The sequence below is a fragment of the Saccopteryx bilineata genome, chromosome 4 (genome assembly GCF_036850765.1).
Source record: "Saccopteryx bilineata isolate mSacBil1 chromosome 4, mSacBil1_pri_phased_curated, whole genome shotgun sequence".
NCBI classification, from domain to species: Eukaryota; Metazoa; Chordata; class Mammalia; order Chiroptera; family Emballonuridae; genus Saccopteryx; species Saccopteryx bilineata.
In genome coordinates, this window is record NC_089493.1 from 95,117,920 (window position 1) to 95,139,509 (window position 21,590).

The 21,590-nt window shown below is 50.0% G+C and overlaps 3 protein-coding genes across 7 annotated transcripts; 1 reads left to right on the forward strand and 2 right to left on the reverse strand.

Annotated features, from left to right (window-relative positions):
- On the reverse strand, positions 1-4,505 carry CBLN3 (cerebellin 3 precursor). The gene is made up of 3 exons (XM_066277591.1): positions 3,453-4,505; positions 3,040-3,159; positions 1-2,725 (listed from the first exon to the last, which is right to left on the reverse strand). The coding sequence occupies exons 1-3, from the start codon at positions 3,750-3,752 to the stop codon at positions 2,528-2,530; spliced, it is 618 nt and encodes a 205-aa protein (XP_066133688.1). The 5' UTR covers positions 3,753-4,505; the 3' UTR covers positions 1-2,527.
- A 54-nt stretch (positions 4,506-4,559) lies between these two features.
- Positions 4,560-14,125, forward strand: KHNYN (KH and NYN domain containing). 5 transcript variants are annotated; one of them, XM_066277585.1, is made up of 9 exons: positions 4,560-4,690; positions 5,464-5,684; positions 6,459-7,570; positions 7,727-7,857; positions 7,942-8,038; positions 10,572-10,664; positions 11,733-11,840; positions 12,046-12,147; positions 12,694-14,125. In XM_066277585.1, exons 2-9 carry the CDS (start codon positions 5,484-5,486, stop codon positions 12,944-12,946), a joined length of 2,097 nt encoding a protein of 698 aa, XP_066133682.1. In that variant the 5' UTR covers positions 4,560-4,690; positions 5,464-5,483; the 3' UTR covers positions 12,947-14,125. The 5 variants fall into 5 exon arrangements, with proteins under 5 accessions (XP_066133682.1, XP_066133683.1, XP_066133684.1 ...); XM_066277586.1 differs by lacking the exon at positions 4,560-4,690 and adding an exon at positions 4,698-4,830; XM_066277587.1 differs by lacking the exon at positions 4,560-4,690 and adding an exon at positions 4,911-5,060.
- A 1,271-nt stretch (positions 14,126-15,396) lies between these two features.
- On the reverse strand, positions 15,397-19,191 carry SDR39U1 (short chain dehydrogenase/reductase family 39U member 1). Its single transcript, XM_066277590.1, has 6 exons — positions 19,146-19,191; positions 18,754-18,860; positions 18,587-18,669; positions 18,118-18,239; positions 16,405-16,548; positions 15,397-16,133 (listed from the first exon to the last, which is right to left on the reverse strand). Exons 1-6 carry the CDS (start codon positions 19,159-19,161, stop codon positions 15,721-15,723), a joined length of 885 nt encoding a protein of 294 aa, XP_066133687.1. The 5' UTR covers positions 19,162-19,191; the 3' UTR covers positions 15,397-15,720.
- Between the last annotated feature and the right edge of the window lie 2,399 nt (positions 19,192-21,590).

The window sequence follows — 21,590 nt, forward strand, 5'->3', positions numbered from 1 at the left end:
ATATTATTTTGTTTACCATAAAAGCACATTTGGACTTTAAATTTTTTCTTTAATATTTGACTTATTATAACATATTTCTCAGAAACTTGTATATAGCATGCCTACAATTATTTGTAGGATTTTAAATGTACCCCGAGTACTAAAAGTTTGAGAACCATTGCTTTAACCTGTGGAATCTGATGCAAAATCCAGGTCAGAAGTGTCAGAATTGTGTTGAATTGAGTCAAGTTCTTGGATATCCTGCTGGTATTTGAGAATTGCTTGGTGTTTTATGTGAAGCAAACCTCCTCTCCCCCCAGCACACACACACACACACATTGGAATTGGATTCAGGAACCCAAAAGAACAGCCATCCATCCCTGGACTTCATTTGCAGATTCTTCTACCTGAGAGAGAAATAATCTTCTACCTTGTTTAAGCCATATTATTTTGGGTTTTACTGTTACTGTAATATCATTATAATTAGTAGGGTAATATAGAGGCTCCCTTTTCCAAGAGATGAAGAATCAAGTTTGAACAGTTATCTTTTGGACTCTTGACTAATTCATCATCTTGTAACACACTGTTGGGCTTTTTTTCTTCCTAGTTGTAATATATGACCAGATGGTGCTGATCAGTCTCTTGCATTCTTGGTACAGTTCCAACCTTTCCTTGGAATTACTCACAGCTCTCTATTTCTACCCCTCCCTGCTTATACAGATAAAGAAAAATAAATGCACTTTATAAATAGTTAAAATACTTACTATATTTATACTCTTCTACTTGTCAAAATTAACTAAAAATATCTTATTATATTTATTCTTCTTCACTCAGTGTATTAACTACCTTTCTGCATGCTTCTTAGTGACTTTTCCTTTTGGAATATCACTAGTCATAAATTTTGAAAATTCACCTTGTTCTAATTAACTATATTATTTTCTTTTTGATTATTAAATTGTCACAGAATATCAGGTGGGAACCTTTTAAAATGGATTCCTTTCCTTCTCAGCTCTACCATACCCATTAAAAGGAAAGTCCTTGCTTATTGTCATCAACATGTTCCAGGTCTAGAGTTATTTAAGACATGAGTTATGCTTCAAGGAAATCTGAATCCTTTTAAAGGTTAATAATATTTGAGGCAAAGATCCAGGTGCTAAGAATGCATATCAGATTTTTTTTCTAATGTTTCTATGCTATTTTAGTGATACAGTTTGAAAAAATTATTTCTTTCAAAAACCACAAATATACATTGGTATTTCCTATTCAACTCAAGCATTACTAAATCCTTCAAAACATAACTCTAACATAGTTTCACATTTATTTTCTCTACAACATACCACTTGTATCCTGTAATCCCTGACCAAAAACTGAAACAGTATCTTCTGTCTCCTGTAGTGTCTCATCAACCATCAGTCTCTAGTTACTTTATTGATAGAGTCATGCATGCTGGGCCAATGGGACAGCAAGGTAAGAGGTTATAATACTGGCAGGATAGTGCTTGAAGGGATGAATCATTGATTTAAAAGTAATAGGAAAAATATGAAGGAGGACAAGACAGCACAGTTCAGGAGAAAGAAGAGAGGTTGTGCGATAGTCTAGAATTGGTTCAGTGAGGGTAACTGATAGAGCTGGGAGGAAGTAGGTGGTGGTCAGAGCATGGAGTGGTTCAAGTTCAGACTACAAAGGTGGAGCACTTTTAGGAGGTGGCTATGGTCACTGATGTGTTCCATGCCTGGGATGTACACTTGCCCACATGTGACCTTCTACCTCCACCTACTGCCCTAGGAAGCCCTGTATACGTGCTCTCAGCCAGAGCAAACAAGCATACATATCCCATGTCTCAGGTGAGGAGGTAAGGGCCAGAGTCCATTTGGGACCCAGTCAGATGAACACCCAGACTCACTGCCTGCTGGCTGCCCAGTGTACATGAAAAAATGTGTACCTTGTTCAGGCTGGTCACATGTCCACTTCCTGCCCTACCAGCCATAGGCTCTGGCCTGCTCAGTGGCCCTCCCCACCTTTCTACTGGTGGCTGAGCCTCCCGCCCTAGTCCATATGGTGCTGGCGCAGCTCCTGACTGTGTTGGCAGAGATCAGTGATGCTGGCACTCCTCACGGGAAGGAGCCTGCAGGGTGTGCTGAGGCTGGTCCATCTGGGCCCTTGTGGGGGCCTGTCAGGCTCACCTGTGCCACCTGTTTCCAAGTGGCACCGAGCTAGAAACTGGGGGTGGGGTGAGGGAAGGAGGAGCAAAGTCTGCAAAGTGTTGCGGGACTCTTTACCTGCCAAATCCTGCTGCGATCACAGGGCTACAGACATAGAGATGCAGTGAGAGGCTCTGAGGGCGTTTGGTAAGGGGGGTTAAGAAGGGCAAGGTCCCGAGGCACCATAGCTCTACTCATCACCTTGGGGGGTTGACACAGGGTCTCATGCAAGAAGGTGAAATACAGGCAGCCAGAGGGAGTCTTTCTGCTGCCCCAAAGATGTTGCTTGTAGGGCAGAAGAGGCATAGGGCAAGAGCTAGATTCCTATCCTTGAAAGATTTGAACCCTCAAAGTGGGAAGATGAGGAAGCCAGAGAAGCTTGAATATTTCCAGCCCCCCAGCAGGTTCCCCCGACGCAGGCGCAGAGACACCCGGTCCCCGGGGTCCAGGGGCAGTAACACAGAGCTGGTGGCTGCCTCTCGGGTCACGTCAGGGTCATTGGCAAAGGCTGAGATGACAGGCCATGTGTTCAGCATCAGGCTCACCTGAGAACAGAGCCCAGTCAGGGTATCTCCCCAGAGTGTCCTAGGACCCCATTTTTCTGAGGGCTGCCCCTCTTCCCCCAGCCCCAGAGGCACACTCTGGAACTTGGGGACCTGGGGCTCAGGGTACTCTCTTGGGGTGGCCAATATTGGACTCCACAGGTCCTCCACATTCCTCTAGACAGGCCCTTTCCTCCCTTGTTCTTGGACCCCCAGGAAACAGGCCAATGGAGAGTCTGCTCAGGAATCACCCGGGCTCTGCTTATTCCTCCCCACACCCAAACGGGGACAAAAACAGGGCCCAGTGCTCAGATCACCTGGACAGTTTGGCGGTTGTACACCTTCACCACGTGGAATCGGAAGCTGTAGACACCCCGCACAGGGGCCACGAAGGAGCCTGAGGCCCGATCAAAGCCACCTCCCTCGTTCACTAAAACCTGGGGGAAGCAGACCCTGCTGATTGGGCTGGGGACACCTGGGGCTCAGGGAAAATACTGGGTTGGGAGATGGAGTATAAGTAGGGAAAATAAGGGGTGGCAAGTACCTGCCAACAGGAGCAATGCACAGATTCAAAAAGAGAAATCATGAGAAAGGGGCAAGGAGGGGTGTGGGTAGGAGTGAAGGGAAGGGAGACAGACAGTGGGGTTGAGGAACAATTGCCACAGCAGGGGCTCTTTCCTTAACAGAGTGGGCTCGGACTGATTCTAGGTCCTTGCAGGGTGGGGGTTACCTGGTCAAAGTAGATTGCACCACTGGTGCCGTTGCCGATCTCCCCTGCTGGCTCATGGTGGTGGCTTCGGACTGCAGCAAACGCCACTCTTCCAGGGGGCGCTTCTCCCAGAGCTGCTCCCCCGGGGCCCCCTGCAGCAGCTCTGCCGGGCTCACAGACCACCAGGCACTCACCCTCAAGGAGGACAGGTTCTGCCCCCTCTTGAGCCCACCCGGTCCCCAGGGACAGAAGCATCAGGGCCAAGGTCAGGCCAGCGTTGGGTGCGAGACCTCGTAGCCAGTGTCGCTTTGATCCCAACATGGCTGAGAGGCTCTGACCCACAAGTCCTCCTGTCTTCTTGTCCTCTTTTCTGCTCCTTTCAGTTTCCACTCTTCCTCAGACTCTCAACAACCCTCACCCTGCTCCTCAGCCTTCTCTCTGCGTCTCACTGTCACCTGGTCTCAGCATCTCCCTCTCCATATCTTGCTGCGCCCCACAAATTTGTCCTGCCTCTCACTCCTGCTGTCATTGCAGTTCCCTCCTCCTTGGCAGGGCACAAAATGACAGAAGTTGAGCTCTGGGAGGGAGAGGAGAGATGAAGCCACCAGACAGGAGGGCAACAGTCAGAACCCCGGGACAGCCCCTTGAGAGAGAGCTGCAGGGTGGAACTGGGGCTATAGAGAACATGGTTGTGTGTGAGTGTGCACCTGTGCAAGAGACAGCTCCTAGAGACCCTTCCTCCTCCTCATTCCTCCCCTCTTCAAAATCCCCCACAGGTCCACAGCACTATAAGTGGCATCTGTCCACTGTCAGAAAGGAAAGCCCTTGTCTTTTTCTCACAATTGTTTTGGGAGGAAAGTGCTTGGGCCAAGTGTCAGCATCTTGTGACACTAGGCTAGTCACTTTTCCTCTTTGACTTTCCAATTACTTCATCCGAAGGGAGTGGATTAGTTCCTTTAAGGCTCTCCTAAAGTACGAACCTCAGAGTGGTTCCTCTTTCTGAACACTACGGAGAACAAGCAAGAACTCAGGAATCTGGAACGAGTATCTGGAAGCCGAGAGAACTGCGGGCGAGTGGGCGGGGCCAATCTTGTAGGCGGGGTCAGGAGCTGGGAGGAGCCCGGAGGCGCGGGTGCGGGCGCGGGCGCGCGCCGGGGCGCTGTGCAGGCCCAGTCCCGGGAGGGGCTCGGCTGACCCCGCCCACGGCCAGGAAGTGACCCAAAAAAACAGTTCGAGATGTGAAGAGAGGTCCCTGTTGGGTGAGAAATCGGGAAGGCCCGCCCAGATTCGAGCCCCTCGCCTTTCTCCCCCGGGCCGGGGCCGGGGGGCGCTGGCGGAGTCGGGCCGACGGGCACCTAGAGGCACCGGGAGGAGAGGACGCAGCGGGTGGCTGAGGCGGGTAGGGGCGCCCGAGCCCGGGAATCGGAGGCCGCAGTGCAGAGCGTGGCCGGGGGCGGTGGCGCAGGAGGCTGTGGGCGGGGCTCGGTCCGGCCCCTGGGCCCCGGGTGGGGCGCGTGGCGCGACCTAGGGGGTGGCAGCCCACGGCGGAGGGAGGGGGAGGGGCGAGAGTGGCTAGAACCTGGAAATGGCAGCCGAAAGACTCCAGAGGACTGCTCAGTTCAAACCCTGGTGAGAATCTATTTTATACAGGACGTTTTCGACGCTGTGATTGTACAGTCCCCTCGACGAGAGGGACTCTTTCGTCACCCGTCCACTTTTTTTGGCCCCAGACCGAGCTGGAGGGCCCTCCCCTCCTCTCCCTTCCTGCTCAGGGCTGTGGTCATCCTTTTACAAAGGCCAGCCGCCCATCCCAGAGAGACAGCCTTGTTTATCCATGACGTCCTCTTTGCAGAGAGGGCCCAGGCCCCTTTAACCTGACGTTTTCTTCCTACTCTCAAGATGGCCCGAGATCTCCTGGGTTGTTTACCAGATTTTAAACTAGGTGCGACCTGTTGGTAGCGGATGTAGCCCGGGAGACCAAGATTTGGGTTGTGGGTATGGCGAGGCTCTGAGCTGATTTTCCTACTTCCAGGCCTGGGCGACCAAGCAGCCATGCCTACCTGGGGGGCTGGCTCCCCATCCCCTGACCGCTTTGCTGTGTCTGCGGAGGCTGAGAAGAAGGTGCGGGAGCAACAACCCCACGTGGAGCGCATCTTTCGCGTGGGGATGAGCGTCCTCCCGAAGGACTGTCCAGAGAACCCTCACATCTGGCTGCAGCTGGAGGGCCCAAAGGAGAATGTCAGCAGAGCCAAGGTGAACGCCCCTCCCTGACCCTTCCGGGAACAATGACTCCCTCCCCCACTCAGAGGTAGGGGAGAGAAGGGGCTGGAAAGGATCTGTACTACTACTGGTAGTCTCACTGGCACTTCAGTGGTCAGAGCTGTGAGAGACTTCCCAACTTTGTATTTGTTTACAGAGTTTTGGTTTCATTTCTGCTGTGATGACCTAACTTTTCTGCCAGGGCTTGGGGACAAGTAATTCAGTTCAAATCAGTGTGTGCTCTTTGAGAGAGTAGAGAAAATTCTGTTGGGCAAGCAGGCCTCATCAAGGAATTCACTGTGGGGAGGCCAGTGTAGCGGTACCACCTACCCAAACTGTGACCTGAGCCTCAGTTTTCTTATCTATAAAATGTGATTAATAGCAGTATCAACCTCATTGTCTTACTGTGAAGAGGTAAATCATGAGTTCAGTAAAAGTTAGTAATGATGGTCATTATTATAGAAGTATGTCATACACATACACACATAAACATTTATAGAGACAATTTTATAACCAATTAATTGAAATTGTGTCTTAAAGTCATTCAAGTTCTAAATGGAAATATTAGCCACCACTGTCAGCTGGAAAGGGAAGGAAGTGAGATTCTCGATCCCTTTTAAACCCCACCTTTGTCAGGATCTGTGGGGTTCCATTGCTCTGTCCTGGCATCCTAGCGCTCAGGAGAAAGAAGTGAGCCTGAAGGAGCTGCTGGGCCACTTACAATTCCAGCAGTTTATTTTTTCCCTAGCTTTCCCTTTTTCCCCCCAGGAGTACCTGAAGGGTCTCTGCAGCCCGGAGTTGCAGGATGAAATCCACTACCCACCCAAACTGCACTGCATCTTCCTGGGGGCCCAGGGTTTCTTCCTTGATTGCCTGGCCTGGAGCACATCAGCTCACCTGGTTCCTGGGGCGCCCGGCTCACTGATGGTCAGTGGCCTGACCGAGGCCTTCGTCATGGCTCAGAGCCGAGTGGAAGAGCTGGTGGAGCGGCTGAGCTGGGACTTTCGACCAGGGCCGTCTCCTGGAGCCTCTCAGTGTGCTGGAGTGCTGAGAGACTTCTCTGCTCTGCTGCAGTCCCCGGGGGATGCCCACAGAGAGGCCCTGCTGCAGCTGCCCCTCGCTGTCCAAGAGGAACTGCTGAGCCTGGTGCAGGAGGCATCCAGGGGGCAGGGGCCCCAAGCGCTTCCCTCCTGGGAGGGGGGCAACCCAGGCCTGCTGGGGGCTCAGCATCAGGGAGTCAGAGCTCCCCTGGGTGAAGACAGGGGGTCCCTGGACACTGGACCTATAGGGTGGCAAGAGTCAAGGGGTGAGAGACATGCCATGGAGAAGGAGGGAGGGAAGCAGGGTGGTCCCAGGGAGATGGATTTGGGATGGAAGGAGCTGCCTGGGGAAGAGGCCTGGGAGAAAGAAGTGGCCTTCAGGTCACAGTTAGGTGGAGGAGAGGCAGGGCAGGAAGGGCACCCAAAGGGGAAGGCCCTGGGGAAGGGAGGGGGGCCTGAGGAAAGGGGAAGGTTCTTAATCCAGGGTGAGCCTCCTGGTGCCCAGGGCCCCTGTCAGAGGGCAACTCAGCTTCGGGGAGCCTCTCTCCTCCAGCGCCTCCACAATGGAGAAGCTTCACCTCCCAGAGTGCCTAGCCCGCCACCTGCGCCTGAACCCCCTTGGCATTGTGGAGACAGAGGAGACAGGGGAGACAAACAGCAGGCTGTGGCTCGAGGCCGAGGGTCTCCGTGGAAACGAGGCTCCCGGGGGGGCAACTTGGTGACTGGCACACAGCGTTTCCAGGAGGCCCTACAGGACCCTTTTACCCTGTGCCTTGCCAATGTACCCGGCCAGCCAGACCTTCGCCATATTGTCATTGATGGCAGCAACGTGGCCATGGTGTGAGTACTAGGTGGGGGCTGAGGGTCCTGGGGAGGGAGATGCAATGGGCAGTTTTGTTCAGCTTGGGAACATGTGCTGAGGGTTGGGTGAGCACTCCATCCGGGCGGCCAGGCCCTCCTCTGGGACCCCAGAGTGCTGACCCCTTCCCACTGCAGGCATGGCCTTCAGCATTACTTCTCCAGCCGGGGCATTGCCATTGCTGTACAGTACTTCTGGGACCGTGGCCACCGGGACATAACTGTTTTTGTGCCTCAGTGGCGCTTCAGTAAGGATGCCAAGGTCAGAGGTGAGTTGGGTCTGATCTTTTGCATCCTGAGATAGACCCATGCTTCTACCTTGAGGATAACCTCATGTGCTCCTCTGTTTTTAGAGGGTCACTTTCTGCAAAAGCTGTACTCCCTCAGTCTGCTCTCCCTCACTCCCTCCCGAGTCATGGATGGCAAGAGGATCTCCTCCTATGATGACAGGTACTTGCCTTTCTCCGGGACCCAGACTTGATATTCAAGAAGCCCAGTGGGAGACTGAGAGAGAACCAGAAGCTCCTGACCCTTTGCACTGTTTCTAAGTCTGGGTATTGGGCAAAAGGCCAGTTATGCCACCCTGTGCCTATAAGACTGGCAGGTAAACCTACCCCACAGGAGAGATGAAGTGGACAGTAGACAATAGTGTTTGCCCATTCATTCATTTTTCATTCATCAAATTAAATAATGCTTTCTATTTATATAGTCCCTTACTGTCTAGAAAATATTGGTTTGATGGAAAGATAGGAAAGCTGATGACATGAATAGCTGACATACGCCTTTTTACAACCTAAGTTTCCGAACACGTAGATAAAATTCCCCTCAACATTCTGGAAAAACCAGAGTAAATGTTCAAAATAATAAGTCAAATGAAAAAACTCAACCCATGCCTAATAACAAAACAAAGAAAATATGGCATAATAGATCACAGGACCTAGAATTTGATGGTCTGACTTGGAACCCAAGTTGCACTACCCATTGACTCTGGACCAGTCTCTTTGTGAATTAACCTGTCTCAGGGTCCTTTTGCATTCATTCATGCTCCTGTGTCTGTCAAGGTAAGTCATGTGCAATTCTCACTCAAGGTGCTAGGCTAGAATACAATCCTTAGCTATTCATGAACCCAGTCAGGTATGGCAGAGGGTCTTAATCTCGTACAGAAATGGAGCAGAGGGTAAGAGTGGTTAACACTCTTGGCAAAGGCTAGTAAGTGGCAAGGAAAAAATGAGAATTTAAGGCTGCCAGATTATTTAAATGAAAAGCAGGACACATTCCATCCTTGGTGTACACATGTGATGTGGACAGGTTTTGAAAGCTAATTAACCAATTAAAAATGTTTACAACTAAAGTTTTTGTTTTTTTTTAACACTGATTTTTGAGAGAGAAGGGGAGGAGGGAGAGTGAGAAGCATCAACTTGTAGTTGCTTCACTTTAGTTGTCATTGATTGCTTCTCGTATGTACCTTGATGGGGAAGGGGGGCTCAGGCCAAGCCAGTGACCCCTTGCTCAGGCCAGCGACCTTGGGGTCATGTTGATCCTGCGCTCAAGCTGGTGACCCTGCGCTCAAGTCAGCAACATCAGGGTTTCAAACCTGGGGCCTCAGTGTTCCAGATCGATGCTTAATCCACTGCGCCAAAACTGGTCAGGCACAACTAAAGTTTTTTATTCTACAGGATTTTCAGATTTAAATAAAAAACTAGTTTTCAACCTTGATTATATATTTTATTTTTGCAAGTACTTAACTTTTTCTCCCTAACAAGTGAATGGTATTCTATGAAAAAGCAGTTCACTGGCTCCCGATACTATTGTATATCTAGAATTCAGATTCTCTATGATACAGAACCTTCTTTTCCATACCAGCATCGACACAGAACTGAAATGGAAGGTCGAGTCAGTTGTTATGAATTTTCTTCATTTTTTTGTGTTACAGAAACAGAGAAAGGGACAAATAGAAACAGACAGACAGGAAGGGAAAGATGAGAAGCATCAATTCTTTGTTGCGGCTTCTTAGTCTCCTTAGTTCATTGATTGCTTTCTCACGTGTGCCTTGACGTCGGAAGAGGGCTACAGCAGAGTGAGTGACCCCTGCTCAAGACAGTGACCTTGGGCCCTGGCCGGTTGGCTCAGCGGTAGAGCGTTGGCCTGGCGTGCGGGGGACTCGGGTTCGATTCCCGGCCAGGGCACATAGGAGAAACGCCCATTTGCTTCTCCACCCCCACCCCCTCCTTCCTCTCTGTCTCTCTCTTCCCCTCCCGCAGCTAAGGCTCCATTGGAGCAAAGATGGCCCGGGCGCTGGGGATGGCTCCTTGGCCTCTGCCCTAGGCGCTAGAGTGGCTCTGGTCTCGGCTGAGCCACGCCCCCGGAGGGGCAGAGCATCGCCCCCTGGTGGGCGTGCCGGGTGGATCCTGGTAGGGCGCATGCGGGAGTCTGTCTGACTGTCTCTCCCCGTTTCCAGCTTCAGAAAAATACAAAACAAACAAACAAAAAAAAAACAGTGCTTGAACAACAACAGTGCCCAGCAACCTTGGGCTTCAAGCCAGCGCCATTTGGGCTCAAGCCAGTGACCATGGGGTCATGTCTGTGATCCCACACTCAAGTTTGCGACCCCACACTCAAGCTGGTGAACTTGTGCACAAGCCGGATGAGCCCACGCTCAAGCTGGTGACCTCAGGGTTTCAAACCTGGGTCCTCCACGTCCCAGTCTGACGCTCTATCCATTGTGCTACCACCTGGTCAGGCAGTTACGAATTTTAAAGGCATGTGTTTGCATAGTTATATAGGTGCCGGTAGGCTGACAGCACAATATGAATTTGGCATTCTGCCTCGTTACAGTGACTAACGGTAGTGCATAGCATAGGCCTACTGGGTGAATACTGCTGAGCCACATGATAATGGTAAATATGCTTAGCCTGAAAATATATATTATATTACATGATACCATATACAATTGTATGTCATCTTAATTTGTTTATCCCAACAGAAACTCAGAACCAGACGTGTCACACCTAATTCTGATCACTAGTCCCCTCTATACCACACTGTCTTCAAATACTGACTGCCCACTTAGTGCTAGGTGTGTGGCCTGCAGAAGGAGGTGGGGATGCTGGGAATTTGGTTTTGAAGAGACAAAAGAAACTAAGTCAAACACTTCAGGAACCTGGAAGAAAGGGAGCCTGCTTCTGGCTAGGGTTTTGTGGGAAGGGAGAGATTTTTGTGTTTTATGATATAGAGAAGGAATGGGCTGGATCTCTTGGTTTCTAAACCTGTTTAAAAAGATCTCCACCCATGTCTTCATGAGTGTCCTCCTGGTTCTGTGGAATCAGGATTACTCAAGTGGGGCCCAGGCATCTTTTTTTTTTTTTTTTTTTTTTTTTTTTTTTTTTTTTTTAAATTTATCCTGGTGATTCTGTTCATCAGTGAGGTTTGGATCACCTTCTAGATGGAGGAAATAGTTTGAGAAACATGGAAATCGGCATGTTTGAAGAACAGGATGTAACCTGATCATTTTGGCATGAGTTCAGTATCTTTGGGAATACCAGGAGAGAAGGCCATAAAGGTGGCTGAATCTGGGTTCTAGAGGGGTTTAGCTGCCGGGCTTGGGCATGTGCACTTTATTTGGTAGATAAAGGGCAAGTATAGAAGAGATTTATGTAGCCAAAGAACATATTCTTTTGGGGGAGGGCAGGAGAGACTGGATGGCAGTAAATGGCAGGGGTCAGGGGACCTCTTAGTATCTCACTTCATTGTCTGAACTGCTAAGGTGGTAATGGTGGGACTGGACAGGAAGGGGATAGAATGGAAGTCATTTCAGAGGAAAAACATGATTTGTGACTGATTGTAGGTTGGAAGAAAACAGCCCAGGGCTAGATCTTATTGTCCTTTTGATGAAACACAAAGTTTTGGGTGAAGGTTTGTGGTAAATGCAGGGGATGCTTTTGGGATTCCATGTTTGGATTCATTTTTTTTCCTCTGTAACCCATGGTACCTGAATCCAGTCAGTCCCTGGTGGCTGGGTCAAGGTGAGGGGGAGTGGAGCAGTGAGGGACAGATGTCCATCACCAGAAGTGGGTCATGGGAGCCAGCATTCTTTGGGGTTGAGGCTTTGGAGAATCCCAGAATGCTGCCGTGGTTTTCGAGACAGGTTCATGGTGAAGCTGGCTGAGGAGACCGATGGGATCATTGTTTCTAACGACCAGTTCCGGGATCTGGCGGAGGAGTCCGAGAAGTGGATGGCAATCATCAGAGAGCGGTGAGGGGGCATCCCCTGAGAAAAGGGCTCGGACTCAGACCTTTCTCTAAAACCAGTTCTGCTTTGCCACCGGGTGAGGACTGGGAAGGGTCTTGACTCTGGCTTAAAGGACTGTAGCTGATAGCTTCTGGTGGAGTTGGTCTCAGCTGTCTGGAAGGTGAGCAGGGGCTCCTCTGTGACCATTACAGTTTCTGTCTCTGTCTAGCCTGCTGCCCTTCACCTTTGTGGGAAACCTCTTCATGGTCCCTGATGACCCTTTAGGGCGAAACGGCCCCATGCTGGATGAGTTCCTGAAGAAGCCTGTCAGGTAATGCCCCAGACTCTCCTAGGCAGCTCCCAGCCCTAGCCCCCTTCTGCAGGGACTTTCCAGGCCTGGAGACTTGGGGGAAGTGTGACTACAATTTGAGTCAGCTTAATTCTGTAGTGGTTTAGGTCGCCTTGGCCTTGGTCCTTAACTGCTTTCCTGGAAATCCTGACACAGACCCTATAGGCTAGGAGGGAAGCTCCTGCTTCCTGTTTCCCCTAGTCAGTGTTTACAGGAATTATTTGGAACATGGTTGCTTTTACTTACAGCCACTTGTATTCAGCACACCCTCTGCTGGACCATTAAGTACCAGATTAAATTATTATACTAGATCTAGATTATAATAGTGGCAGGGTTCACCTTCTTGGTTTCAAAGGAACTTTCTGTCTCCCCTTCAGAAGTGGGTTGATACTGCCGCTCAGTGGTCAGCGTGGGGAACTTCAGAGCCAGGAATAGACAGGGCCTTTAACAGCAGTGGAGTTGGGAGGTGCACTGAGCTCTGACTTCTCTCCAGGACGCACATGACCTCTTCTTTCTGCTTCTTTCCAGGGCACAGGGATCTTCTAAGACTCAGCATCCTTCTAAGAGCTTCGCAGAACAAGGTAATCAGCAGCAGGGGAGAGAAGAGGAGGAAAAAGGCAGTGGTGGCATTCGGAAGACCCGGGAGACAGAGAGGCTCCGGCGCCAGTTGCTGGAGGTGTTTTGGGGCCAGGATCACAAGGTGGACTTCATCCTGCAGCGGGAGCCGTACTGCCGGGACATCAACCAGCTCTCTGAGGCCCTGCTCAGCCTCAACTTTTGAGCCTCACCTGCCCAAGTGGCTGCCACCCCATCAGCTCCAGCCTTGCCTAGCTTAGTCTCTCCTGTGAGGGTCCCTGTGATGCTCAGATTCTGACCCAGACCCACACTGAGTTGGTGCATTGGGTCAGGGAAGCACTGAGGAAGAGTGTTCGTGTGTGGGGAATGCTCTTGCCTGGGGCACTTTTGGGGACAGGTCCATAAAGTGACATGATCTCCTTTTGAGTCAGGACCTCCACCAGCTCTCAAGAGGTTCTGTTCAGCCTTAACTCCTCAACCTTGCTTTAGTGCAGGGTTTTCTTAGGGAGTGGGGCTGTTGGAAAGGGTTGGTCCTGGAGATTGGGACAGATTGGGGCTGCTGGTTCCTCCTTGAAGCCGAGTTGGGGGTGGAGGCTGGGGTGGGCAGGAGGGAAATGAAGACAGGTGGCAAGGAAGCTGAACCTTTCCTAGGCCTGGCTGCTGCTTTGGGTAGCCAGAGGTCAGATGCTTCCCAGGTGTGGCAGGGTTCCTGGGAGCCTTGAGGGGACTGTGGGGTCTTGGAAAGGCTAGTGTGATGGAGTCTGGGTCACAGTGGGCAGCAGGGAGCTGGTGGGGAAGGTAGAGGGAGACTTGATTTCTGGTTTCAGCTCTGCCTGTGACCTTAATTGAGCTACTTGGCCTTTACTATAAATCAGATGTAAAACTGCCTGTTGGGAGGAGAAATGAGAACAGGGAGGAGGGCTCCTTGGAGGAAAAGTACTTGGACCAAGTCTCAGGTGTGTCTGTCTGTGGCTGCACAGGCTTCCAAACAAAAACCTCACTTTTAAGAGAACTTAGGGTTCTCTGTCCCCAGGGCCTGTGCCCTAGATTTTAACACTGCACCCTCACGATGTGCCCTATAATGGCTGCGTCCCTTTTGGGCAACCCCCAAATCCACATTTACAGAACAGTTAGTTAGGGGTGACTGTTTGCATTGCCAAAATACTCTCAGGGTTCCTCTAAATGGCAGCTCTCCTGTTGCATTCAAGTGTTTACAGATTAACGAATGTGTCAGAAAGTCCCCTGTTCAGTGCACTTGCTGTGGTGTTGCGCATTTACCAAACCGATGGAAGCCATGCTCTGTAATGACAATGTTAATGTGATCTGACCCTAGCATTTTCTCTACAGTACAGAACACATGTTGCATAAAGCAAGGCCCACTCTGCTTTGTGTGTGTGTGTATGTGCATATGGGGGTTACAGAAGTGGTATCTAGATGAACTAATTATCTGGGAAATGAAAACTGAAGAATTAGAATAGGGAGAATCAGATCAATTGCTGTCCCATCAGAACATTCTCTCTGCCCTGATTCCTACAGGTCATTGTCCTGTATCTGCTTGTACTCCTGTGCCAGTTTACTAGTCCTTACTTTAGTGAAGTCCCCAATATACTCTTCTGAACTTCTGTCTTTGAGACCAGTCATTCCCCCAGGAACAATATAAGGCTAGTCAACTTCCTAAAGAGTACAAGACCAGGTAAAGACGACGGGTAGGTGCGTCAGGGTTCTGTGTTATCTTGGCCCTCCAGCAAGTCCCTGGACATGATCCATTTCAGGCTCTGGCTTTGTCTCCCTGAGCAGTACAGGGAGTTGAAAACTGGACATGCCAGTCCCTCATTCCAGCAACTAGTGGTAGCTCAGTGATGACAGAGAGGGTCCCTTGGTCCTAGTGTCCTTGTCCCTCCTGCTCGTTGGTGATACATACATATCGCTAGACCTTATTGACTTTGGCTGGGACAGGTGTGTTGGAGAGAGGCTAGTCAGGGAGGTGACTGACTCAAAGTCCCCTTGGAAGATTTGTTATTATTGCCCAACTTGGGCTAGAGGAGCTACTGATCACGTTGTGGCAGATACCAGGAGATAAAAGTGGAGAGGGTCCTAAATGAACACCCCCCCCATAGGGTTGTTTGTAGTTTTTGGTATGTTCCTTGCCCCTTTCGCTTTAGGTGATGGTGGGTGTGCAGTAGGCCAGAGCCATCTTCTGTCCTCCTGTGCCTGGGACTCTGGTTGACTGAAGTGGCCTCAATCAGATGAGGCCAGTCCTAAGCTTCTTATAGATAGGGGCATTGGCTTCTGCAGCTTGATGAGCTGGGACCTGTCTTTATTAATTCACTGACATTCAGCGACAGATGGAAGGCTGTCCTAGCCTCGGGCCTCATCTCTTCCTCTGCTGGCATCCTAATGGTACTGTGTGAACAAGTACGCAGAGTGGCCATAAAACCTACTGGAAGTGGGTTATCACTTCTCGTCTTCTAGTCTGTCTTCATCATAACGTCATGCCCCAAATTTCTTACCAGCTCTTTTGGAAGTGGAGGGAACCAATAGGGATATGTTGCCCATTGTAACTTTCAAAACACCACATAGAGGGCAGAGTCATCTAGGGTAACAGTTCTTGAAATAAATTCAAGGAGAATCTAGGCCAAAGAGATGAGCCAGAGCTAATGAGATAATTTATCTTTATTGCCTAAACCACAGAGCATTCACTACACACCAAAAGAGAAATGAGCCAGGAATGGGACACAGGGAAATCAAACTTGGAAACTTTCAAGGAGTTGAAGAGGTTAAGGTTCTAACTTGATGAGATTGTAACCTTGATATAGTGGAAAGCTGAAGTGCAGCAACAGAATAAATAAGAGGACAGGGAGAGGGATCCCTATGAACCAGGTGGTTGCAGATCTCAAGTAGAGTACCTGATCCCATTCGCAGTCTAACTGGGAAGCCTCTGTTGAGGGACAGACCTTAGGCCTTGCCATAAACCTCCCGTTAGGCTACGACTTCCTCTAAGGCAGCCCCCAGCTCTGGGAAGGAATACTGGTAGCCAGTGGCCAGTGTCCGCCGTGGGACCACCTTCTGGCCCTCCAGCAGCATGATGGCACGTTCTTGCCCAAAGACAGCTTGCACAATGGTGCTAGGGAGAGGGATGAAGGCTGGGCGGCCTAGGGCTGTACCCAAGGCCCGAGCAAACTCAGCATTTGTAGTGGTGGAGGATGGAGCCACTCCATTCAGGACACCCTGCACGCTGCTTTCTTCAAGGGCATGGACCAGGATTCCTGCCAGGTCCCCAATGTGAATCCAGGGGAAGAATTGTTGGCTCGACCCAATAGGGCCACCTAGGCCCAGGCGGAAGGGCAGCAGCATGTGACGAATGGCACCGCCCCCACGGCCCAGCACAACCCCTAGAACAGGCAAGAAGGATGTACAGGGAGGTCTCTCAGACTCCAGTCAGCCCCACTATTCTCATTTCCCCTTTCCTCTTTTCCCATGCTGGCTTAGCCTCTGTATCAGTCCAGGGGAATGGTTCTCTTTGGGATTCCCCATCCTCCCTCTGCAGGTTGACCAGAAGTGGTAATATCCCCACTCAGTAAGTTCAGCATCCCTTATCTCCAACTCCCCCAGCCCAGAGAAGATAATCCAACCCTGCTTGATACGCAGGCCCCTTGTTCTTACCAGAGCGCACCACCACCTGGCGTGTAGCATCTCCAGGAAGCCTGGCTGCAGCCTCCCATTTGGTTACGAGGTTGGAGAAAAAGTCAAAATCCCCTCCTGGGCTGTTCTCGTCATACTCAGCAGTCAGGCTGGGCTGGTAGTAAGCTGCAGGTGGGACAGCACTTGTTTGCCTTGGCTGTCCTTGGCCCTGCCTGGTCCTTTGCAGTAAAGGCCTCCCTTGGCTTAACCCTCTTTGGCCCTTGGAATCTCCCATGGGACAGAGTGGTGGGTATTTTCCCTTTGAGCCTTTTCATTAACTGCCCTGTCCTGGAGTAATTTTTTTTTTTTTATTAATTTTTTTTAGAGAGGAGAGAGAGAGAGAGAGAGAGAGAGAGAGAGAGAGAGAAAGAGAAGGGGGAGGGAGGAGCAGGAAGCATCAACTCCCATATATGCCTTGACCAGGCAAGCCCAGGGTTTTGAACCGGCGACCTCAGCATTCCAGGTCGATGCTTTATCCACTGCGCCACCACAGGTCAGGCTGTCCTGGAGTAATTTATCTTTAGCTGCAGGGCTAAACTGAGAGGATGCTAGAGTATAGTGGTTAAGAATAAAGATGCCACCTGACCTGTGGTGGCGCAGTGGATAGAGCGTCGACCTGGAAATGCTGAGGTCCCTGGTTCAAAACCTTGGGCTTGCCTGGTCAAGGCACATATGGGAGTTGATGCTTCCTGCTCCTCCCCCCTTCTCTCTCTCTCTCTCTCTCTCTCTCTCCCCTCTCTATAATGAATAAATAAAATCTTAAAAAAAAATAATAAAGATGCCAGGCTGACTGATTTTTCTCATGTGTGGCCTGACTGGGGAACGAACCCAGGACGTCTGCATGCCAGGCCAATGCTCTATCCACTGCCCCAACTGGTCAGGGCCCAGGCTGACTGATTTTTAATCTTAGCTCCACCGTTTATTAACTATGACTTTAGGCAAGTTGTATAACCTCTTTGCAGAATTTCTGCATCTTTAAAATGGGAATAGGGTTCGATTCCCGGCCAGGGCACACAGGAGAGGCGCCCATTTGCTTCTCCACCCCTCCGCCGCGCTTTCCTCTCTGTCTCTCTCTTCCCCTCCCGCAGCCAAGGCTCCATTGGAGCAAAGATGGCCCGGGCGCTGGGGATGGCTCTGTGGCCTCTGCCCCAGGCGCTAGAGTGGCTCTGGTCGCAACATGGCGACGCCCCGGAGGGGCAGAGCATCGCCCCTGGTGGGTGTGCCGGGTGGATCCCGGTCGGGCGCATGCGGGAATCTGTCTGACTGTCTCTCCCTGTTTCCAGCTTCAGAAAAATGAAAAATAAAATAAAATAAAATAAAATGGGAATAGTACCTACCTCAGATAGTTCTTGTGAGGATTAAATACTACAATATGTGTAAACATTTAGTGGCTGGTATAAATGCCAAAATCATTTGCAATTCTTTGGTCCCAAAGGTGAAATACAAGAATCAGAAATTCTGTTCCTGAAGAAGTGTGCTGTGAGAAACAAGGGACTTGGGAATAGGTGGAATTCTTCCTGGCTGGAGTAGTACCACTCCAGCCTCTTTCTCTGAAGGTCCCTGTTCTTCAGTGAAAGTACACAAAGGTCAGGAGAAACATGTATGGATCAAGGGCCAAGGAAGAAGACCTCTGGGCATGTATAGCTAGATGGCCCCCCTTCTGCCAGCTAATGTAAGTTGGTGATTAGAGCATACCTACACCTGTGACTAAGACCCAGGCCTGAGGGGGTTGTGGGGCCTTGGTGATGGCTCTAGCCAGTAGGCGGGTGGTTTCTAACCGGCTTCTGAGAACCTCTTTTTGGAAGGCTTCATTCCACCTGCAGGAGAAATGGGGGGGGGGGGGTATAAACCATTAAATACATACATGCATATATCCCTTTCTCTTTCCCTGGGGACTATCTATACTCGTTTCTAGTAAAAACCCTGTATTATGGCTTAGAGAAATTGTCCATCTCTCCTATTGAGGGAAAAGTCATATCTTTTTTGGTCATCCGGAGATAAATGAGGACTAGAGTCAACTGGCTGAGTGGGTATAAGGGAGGGTGGGTTTGAAGGAGTAGGGCGTGATGAGTAATCTGGGATCCAGCAGCTCCACCTTCACATCTCAGAAGTTCTCTCCTTCTGCTCTGAAGGATATCAGATTTAGGGCTCTGCACCGACTGACCTGCGGAGAGGGTTGAGGATGTTCTCTCCCGCCAGGTTGACTGTGGCATCGCAGGGTGGTAGCCCCGACGCAGAGAGCTCATCCTGTCAAGAGAAGGTACACAATGCCCACCTCGCCCTGCACCGCCAAATCGGGCCTTTCCTCCAGCTTCCTGAGGGTGGACATACCCACGTGATCCGACCCGGCCCAGGCTTTCTGGAGACCAGCGTCACATCGTGGCCTCTAGCTTTCAGCAGCTGGGTTAGGGCTGTCCCAATGAAGCCCGTCCCACCACCTGATCAGAAAATACGAGGTGTTTATCCTCCCGGGGATCCCTTCCGTTCCCGCATGTGGCCCCCTCTTCTGGTACCATCCCAGTTGACCCCAGCCTTCTCCCCTCTTTCTCCCCCATCCCAGCAATACACAGATGACACAGGTCACACGGAGATTCGGCTTCTCTAGCTGGGCAGCCAAGGCCAGGTTTCCAGCGCACGAGATAGTGCCCTCCCTTGGCTCAATCTCTGGCTCAACATCCTTTCCATAAACCCGCTCCCCACTCTCCCTCTTTGCGTTCCCTCACCCACAAGCACCCTCATAGCAACCAAGACCTAATGCGCCTGCGTAACATGGGGCGGCTTCTGCGCATGCGTCCTTCCGGAAGCGCGCTCCAACTGGGAAATGGGATTGGGAGGGGGCGTGGTCCTGGCCAGCGACTTGGAAATATTCATAAGGAGTTACGTATACGTATTTCATCGCAAAGCGTGCCCAGGATTATGGGGTGAGGGGTGGTTCAGGGAGGGGTGGCAGTGAGGTATGGCGGAATTGGCCTAGGGCAGCGGTTCTCAACCTGTGGGTCGCGACCCCGGCGATATGTATTTTCCGATGGCTTTAGGCGACCCCTGTGTTTTGGTCGTTCGACCCCCACCGGGGTCGCGACCCACAGGTTGAGAACCGCTGGCCTAGGGGCAAGGAAAGAAGCAGAGGAGGCGGAGAAGCGAAAGTTAAAAAGAAAAAAGAGGTCAGTTTTAGTGTAGAAAAACACCCTTGACCTACAACCAGAAGCTACTCAAACCGCCAAATTCTGAGGTCCATTCAGCTTGTTGAGTCAGTAGTCCGTAAGAATCCGTCCACCATTACAATATATTTCTTTTTACTTGGACTTTTTTTTACCCTCTTTGTTCCAGCCCCTTCCTATCGGCATTTAAACATTTTAAAGCTCTGGTCGGGTCTCAGTTGATTAGAGTGTACTGCGCATATGCCAAGGTTGTGGATTGGGTTCCATCCAGAAGGTCAGGGCCCAAACAGAAATCAACCAATGAATGCATAAATAAGTGGAACAACAAATCATCTCTCTCTCTCTTTCCCTTCCTCTCTTTCTAAAATCAATTTTAAAAAAAGCTGTAAAAATCATTCTGGAAATCTCAGCAAACAGCTGGAGATGCAGTGGTGCAGGAGAAGCTCAGAACCCAGGCCCAGCGGAGCCAGGCAGTGGCAGCACGTGGTGCAGGTGGCCACTGGGAAGCGTTCTTTGTGCACCACTCAGACTACACCTTCTGGGACAACCTCCACAACCACAAGAAGTACCTGAATGAGCTGGAGCATCTCAAGGCCAAGAAATCCTGGTATGACATGTTTTGAGATGCAGCTGCCATCTTGCTAGAACAAGTGACCCTGCACTAAGCTTCTCTTGACGGGCCAGTATGACTTTGGGCCCAACTACAGATTTTCCCACATATCAAGGGGAACTGTGCAGGTGGGAGAGGAGGGGTGGACCAGGGAGTGGCATCTAGATATTACTGAACTTGGTGAGGTCCATGTGGAGGACTGGCTGGAGAAAAGAGCTAAATGACTGAGTTCAGCTCAGAGTGGCAGGGCTGAACCCATTAGAGCCACTGTCTTCCCTGCAGCCCAGGAACTGGTGGGGCTGAGTCCCTCATCCTCAACTGACCCCCTTCGAGTCAGCTCCCACTTCAGTCACAATTAGGTGACCAATTGTCCTCCTTTAGGGAGGATAGTCCTTCTTTTGTAAGTTACGTCCTCTCTTGAAAAGTGAAAAGTGTCCTCCTATATGTCCTCCTTTTTGATACTGGAAGACTAATCTGTAAATGTCCGTATTCAATCGATTCAGAGTTGATCCATTGCATGTGATGTGATGTATTTATATCTAAATGAGTACTTTCTTACAATTTTTATTAAAAATTAATAGGCATGTAAGCATAATTACAATATAAAATATTATAAATGTTTTTATTATGCATTTATCATATTATAGTATATTATTGCAAGGAATAAAATGCTTCTTTTATTTACGATATTGTTTTTTTCAATTTATTTTTGTCCTCCTTTTCATTGTAAAGAAGTTGGCCACCTTAGTCACAATAAAGAAAAGGGCTCATACTGAGCCCCTCTCCCACTGTGTCCACCCAAAGCAAACAAAAAACATTCTAAAGTTTCTCAACTGAGTGGTGTCCAGCTAGGTCTTTGAGGTGTCAAGGAACTCCTCCTCTCTTCAGTCACATCCTTGTTATTGACAGTCCCTTCTTTCTCTCCTGGTTCTGTCTTCTCTTCCAGTGAGATTGGGAGGTAGGAAAGAGGGAGAGGAGATTCTGCAAAACTGGATGACTTTAGGTCACAGATTCAGGAGGGTGAAGTTCCATCAATATCTTCATGTTGGAAATTCCTTCCAGAACTTTATACCCCTGTAGGAGGAGATATACACAGGGACAGTCTTTCTTTAACCTCCCCTTTAACAACTTAACTAGTTAAACTTTTAGCAGTTTTCACGGCCAATCTCATACATTCAAATCTGAGTCAGACAAGACACAAGAAATTTCTGTCTAAATATCTGGGTATAGGGGCAAATGTAGTTGGTTTGTCCTTCAGGAAGTCAGGGGACCCTTCTGACTCTGCAACAATTGCAAGGACTTCATTCATTAAAATGGGACTGTTTCCTCCACAGTTGTTTCCTGAAACAGTAAAAGTTGCTGAGCACATTCCATCTGGGTGGCCCGGTCATCACTACTGG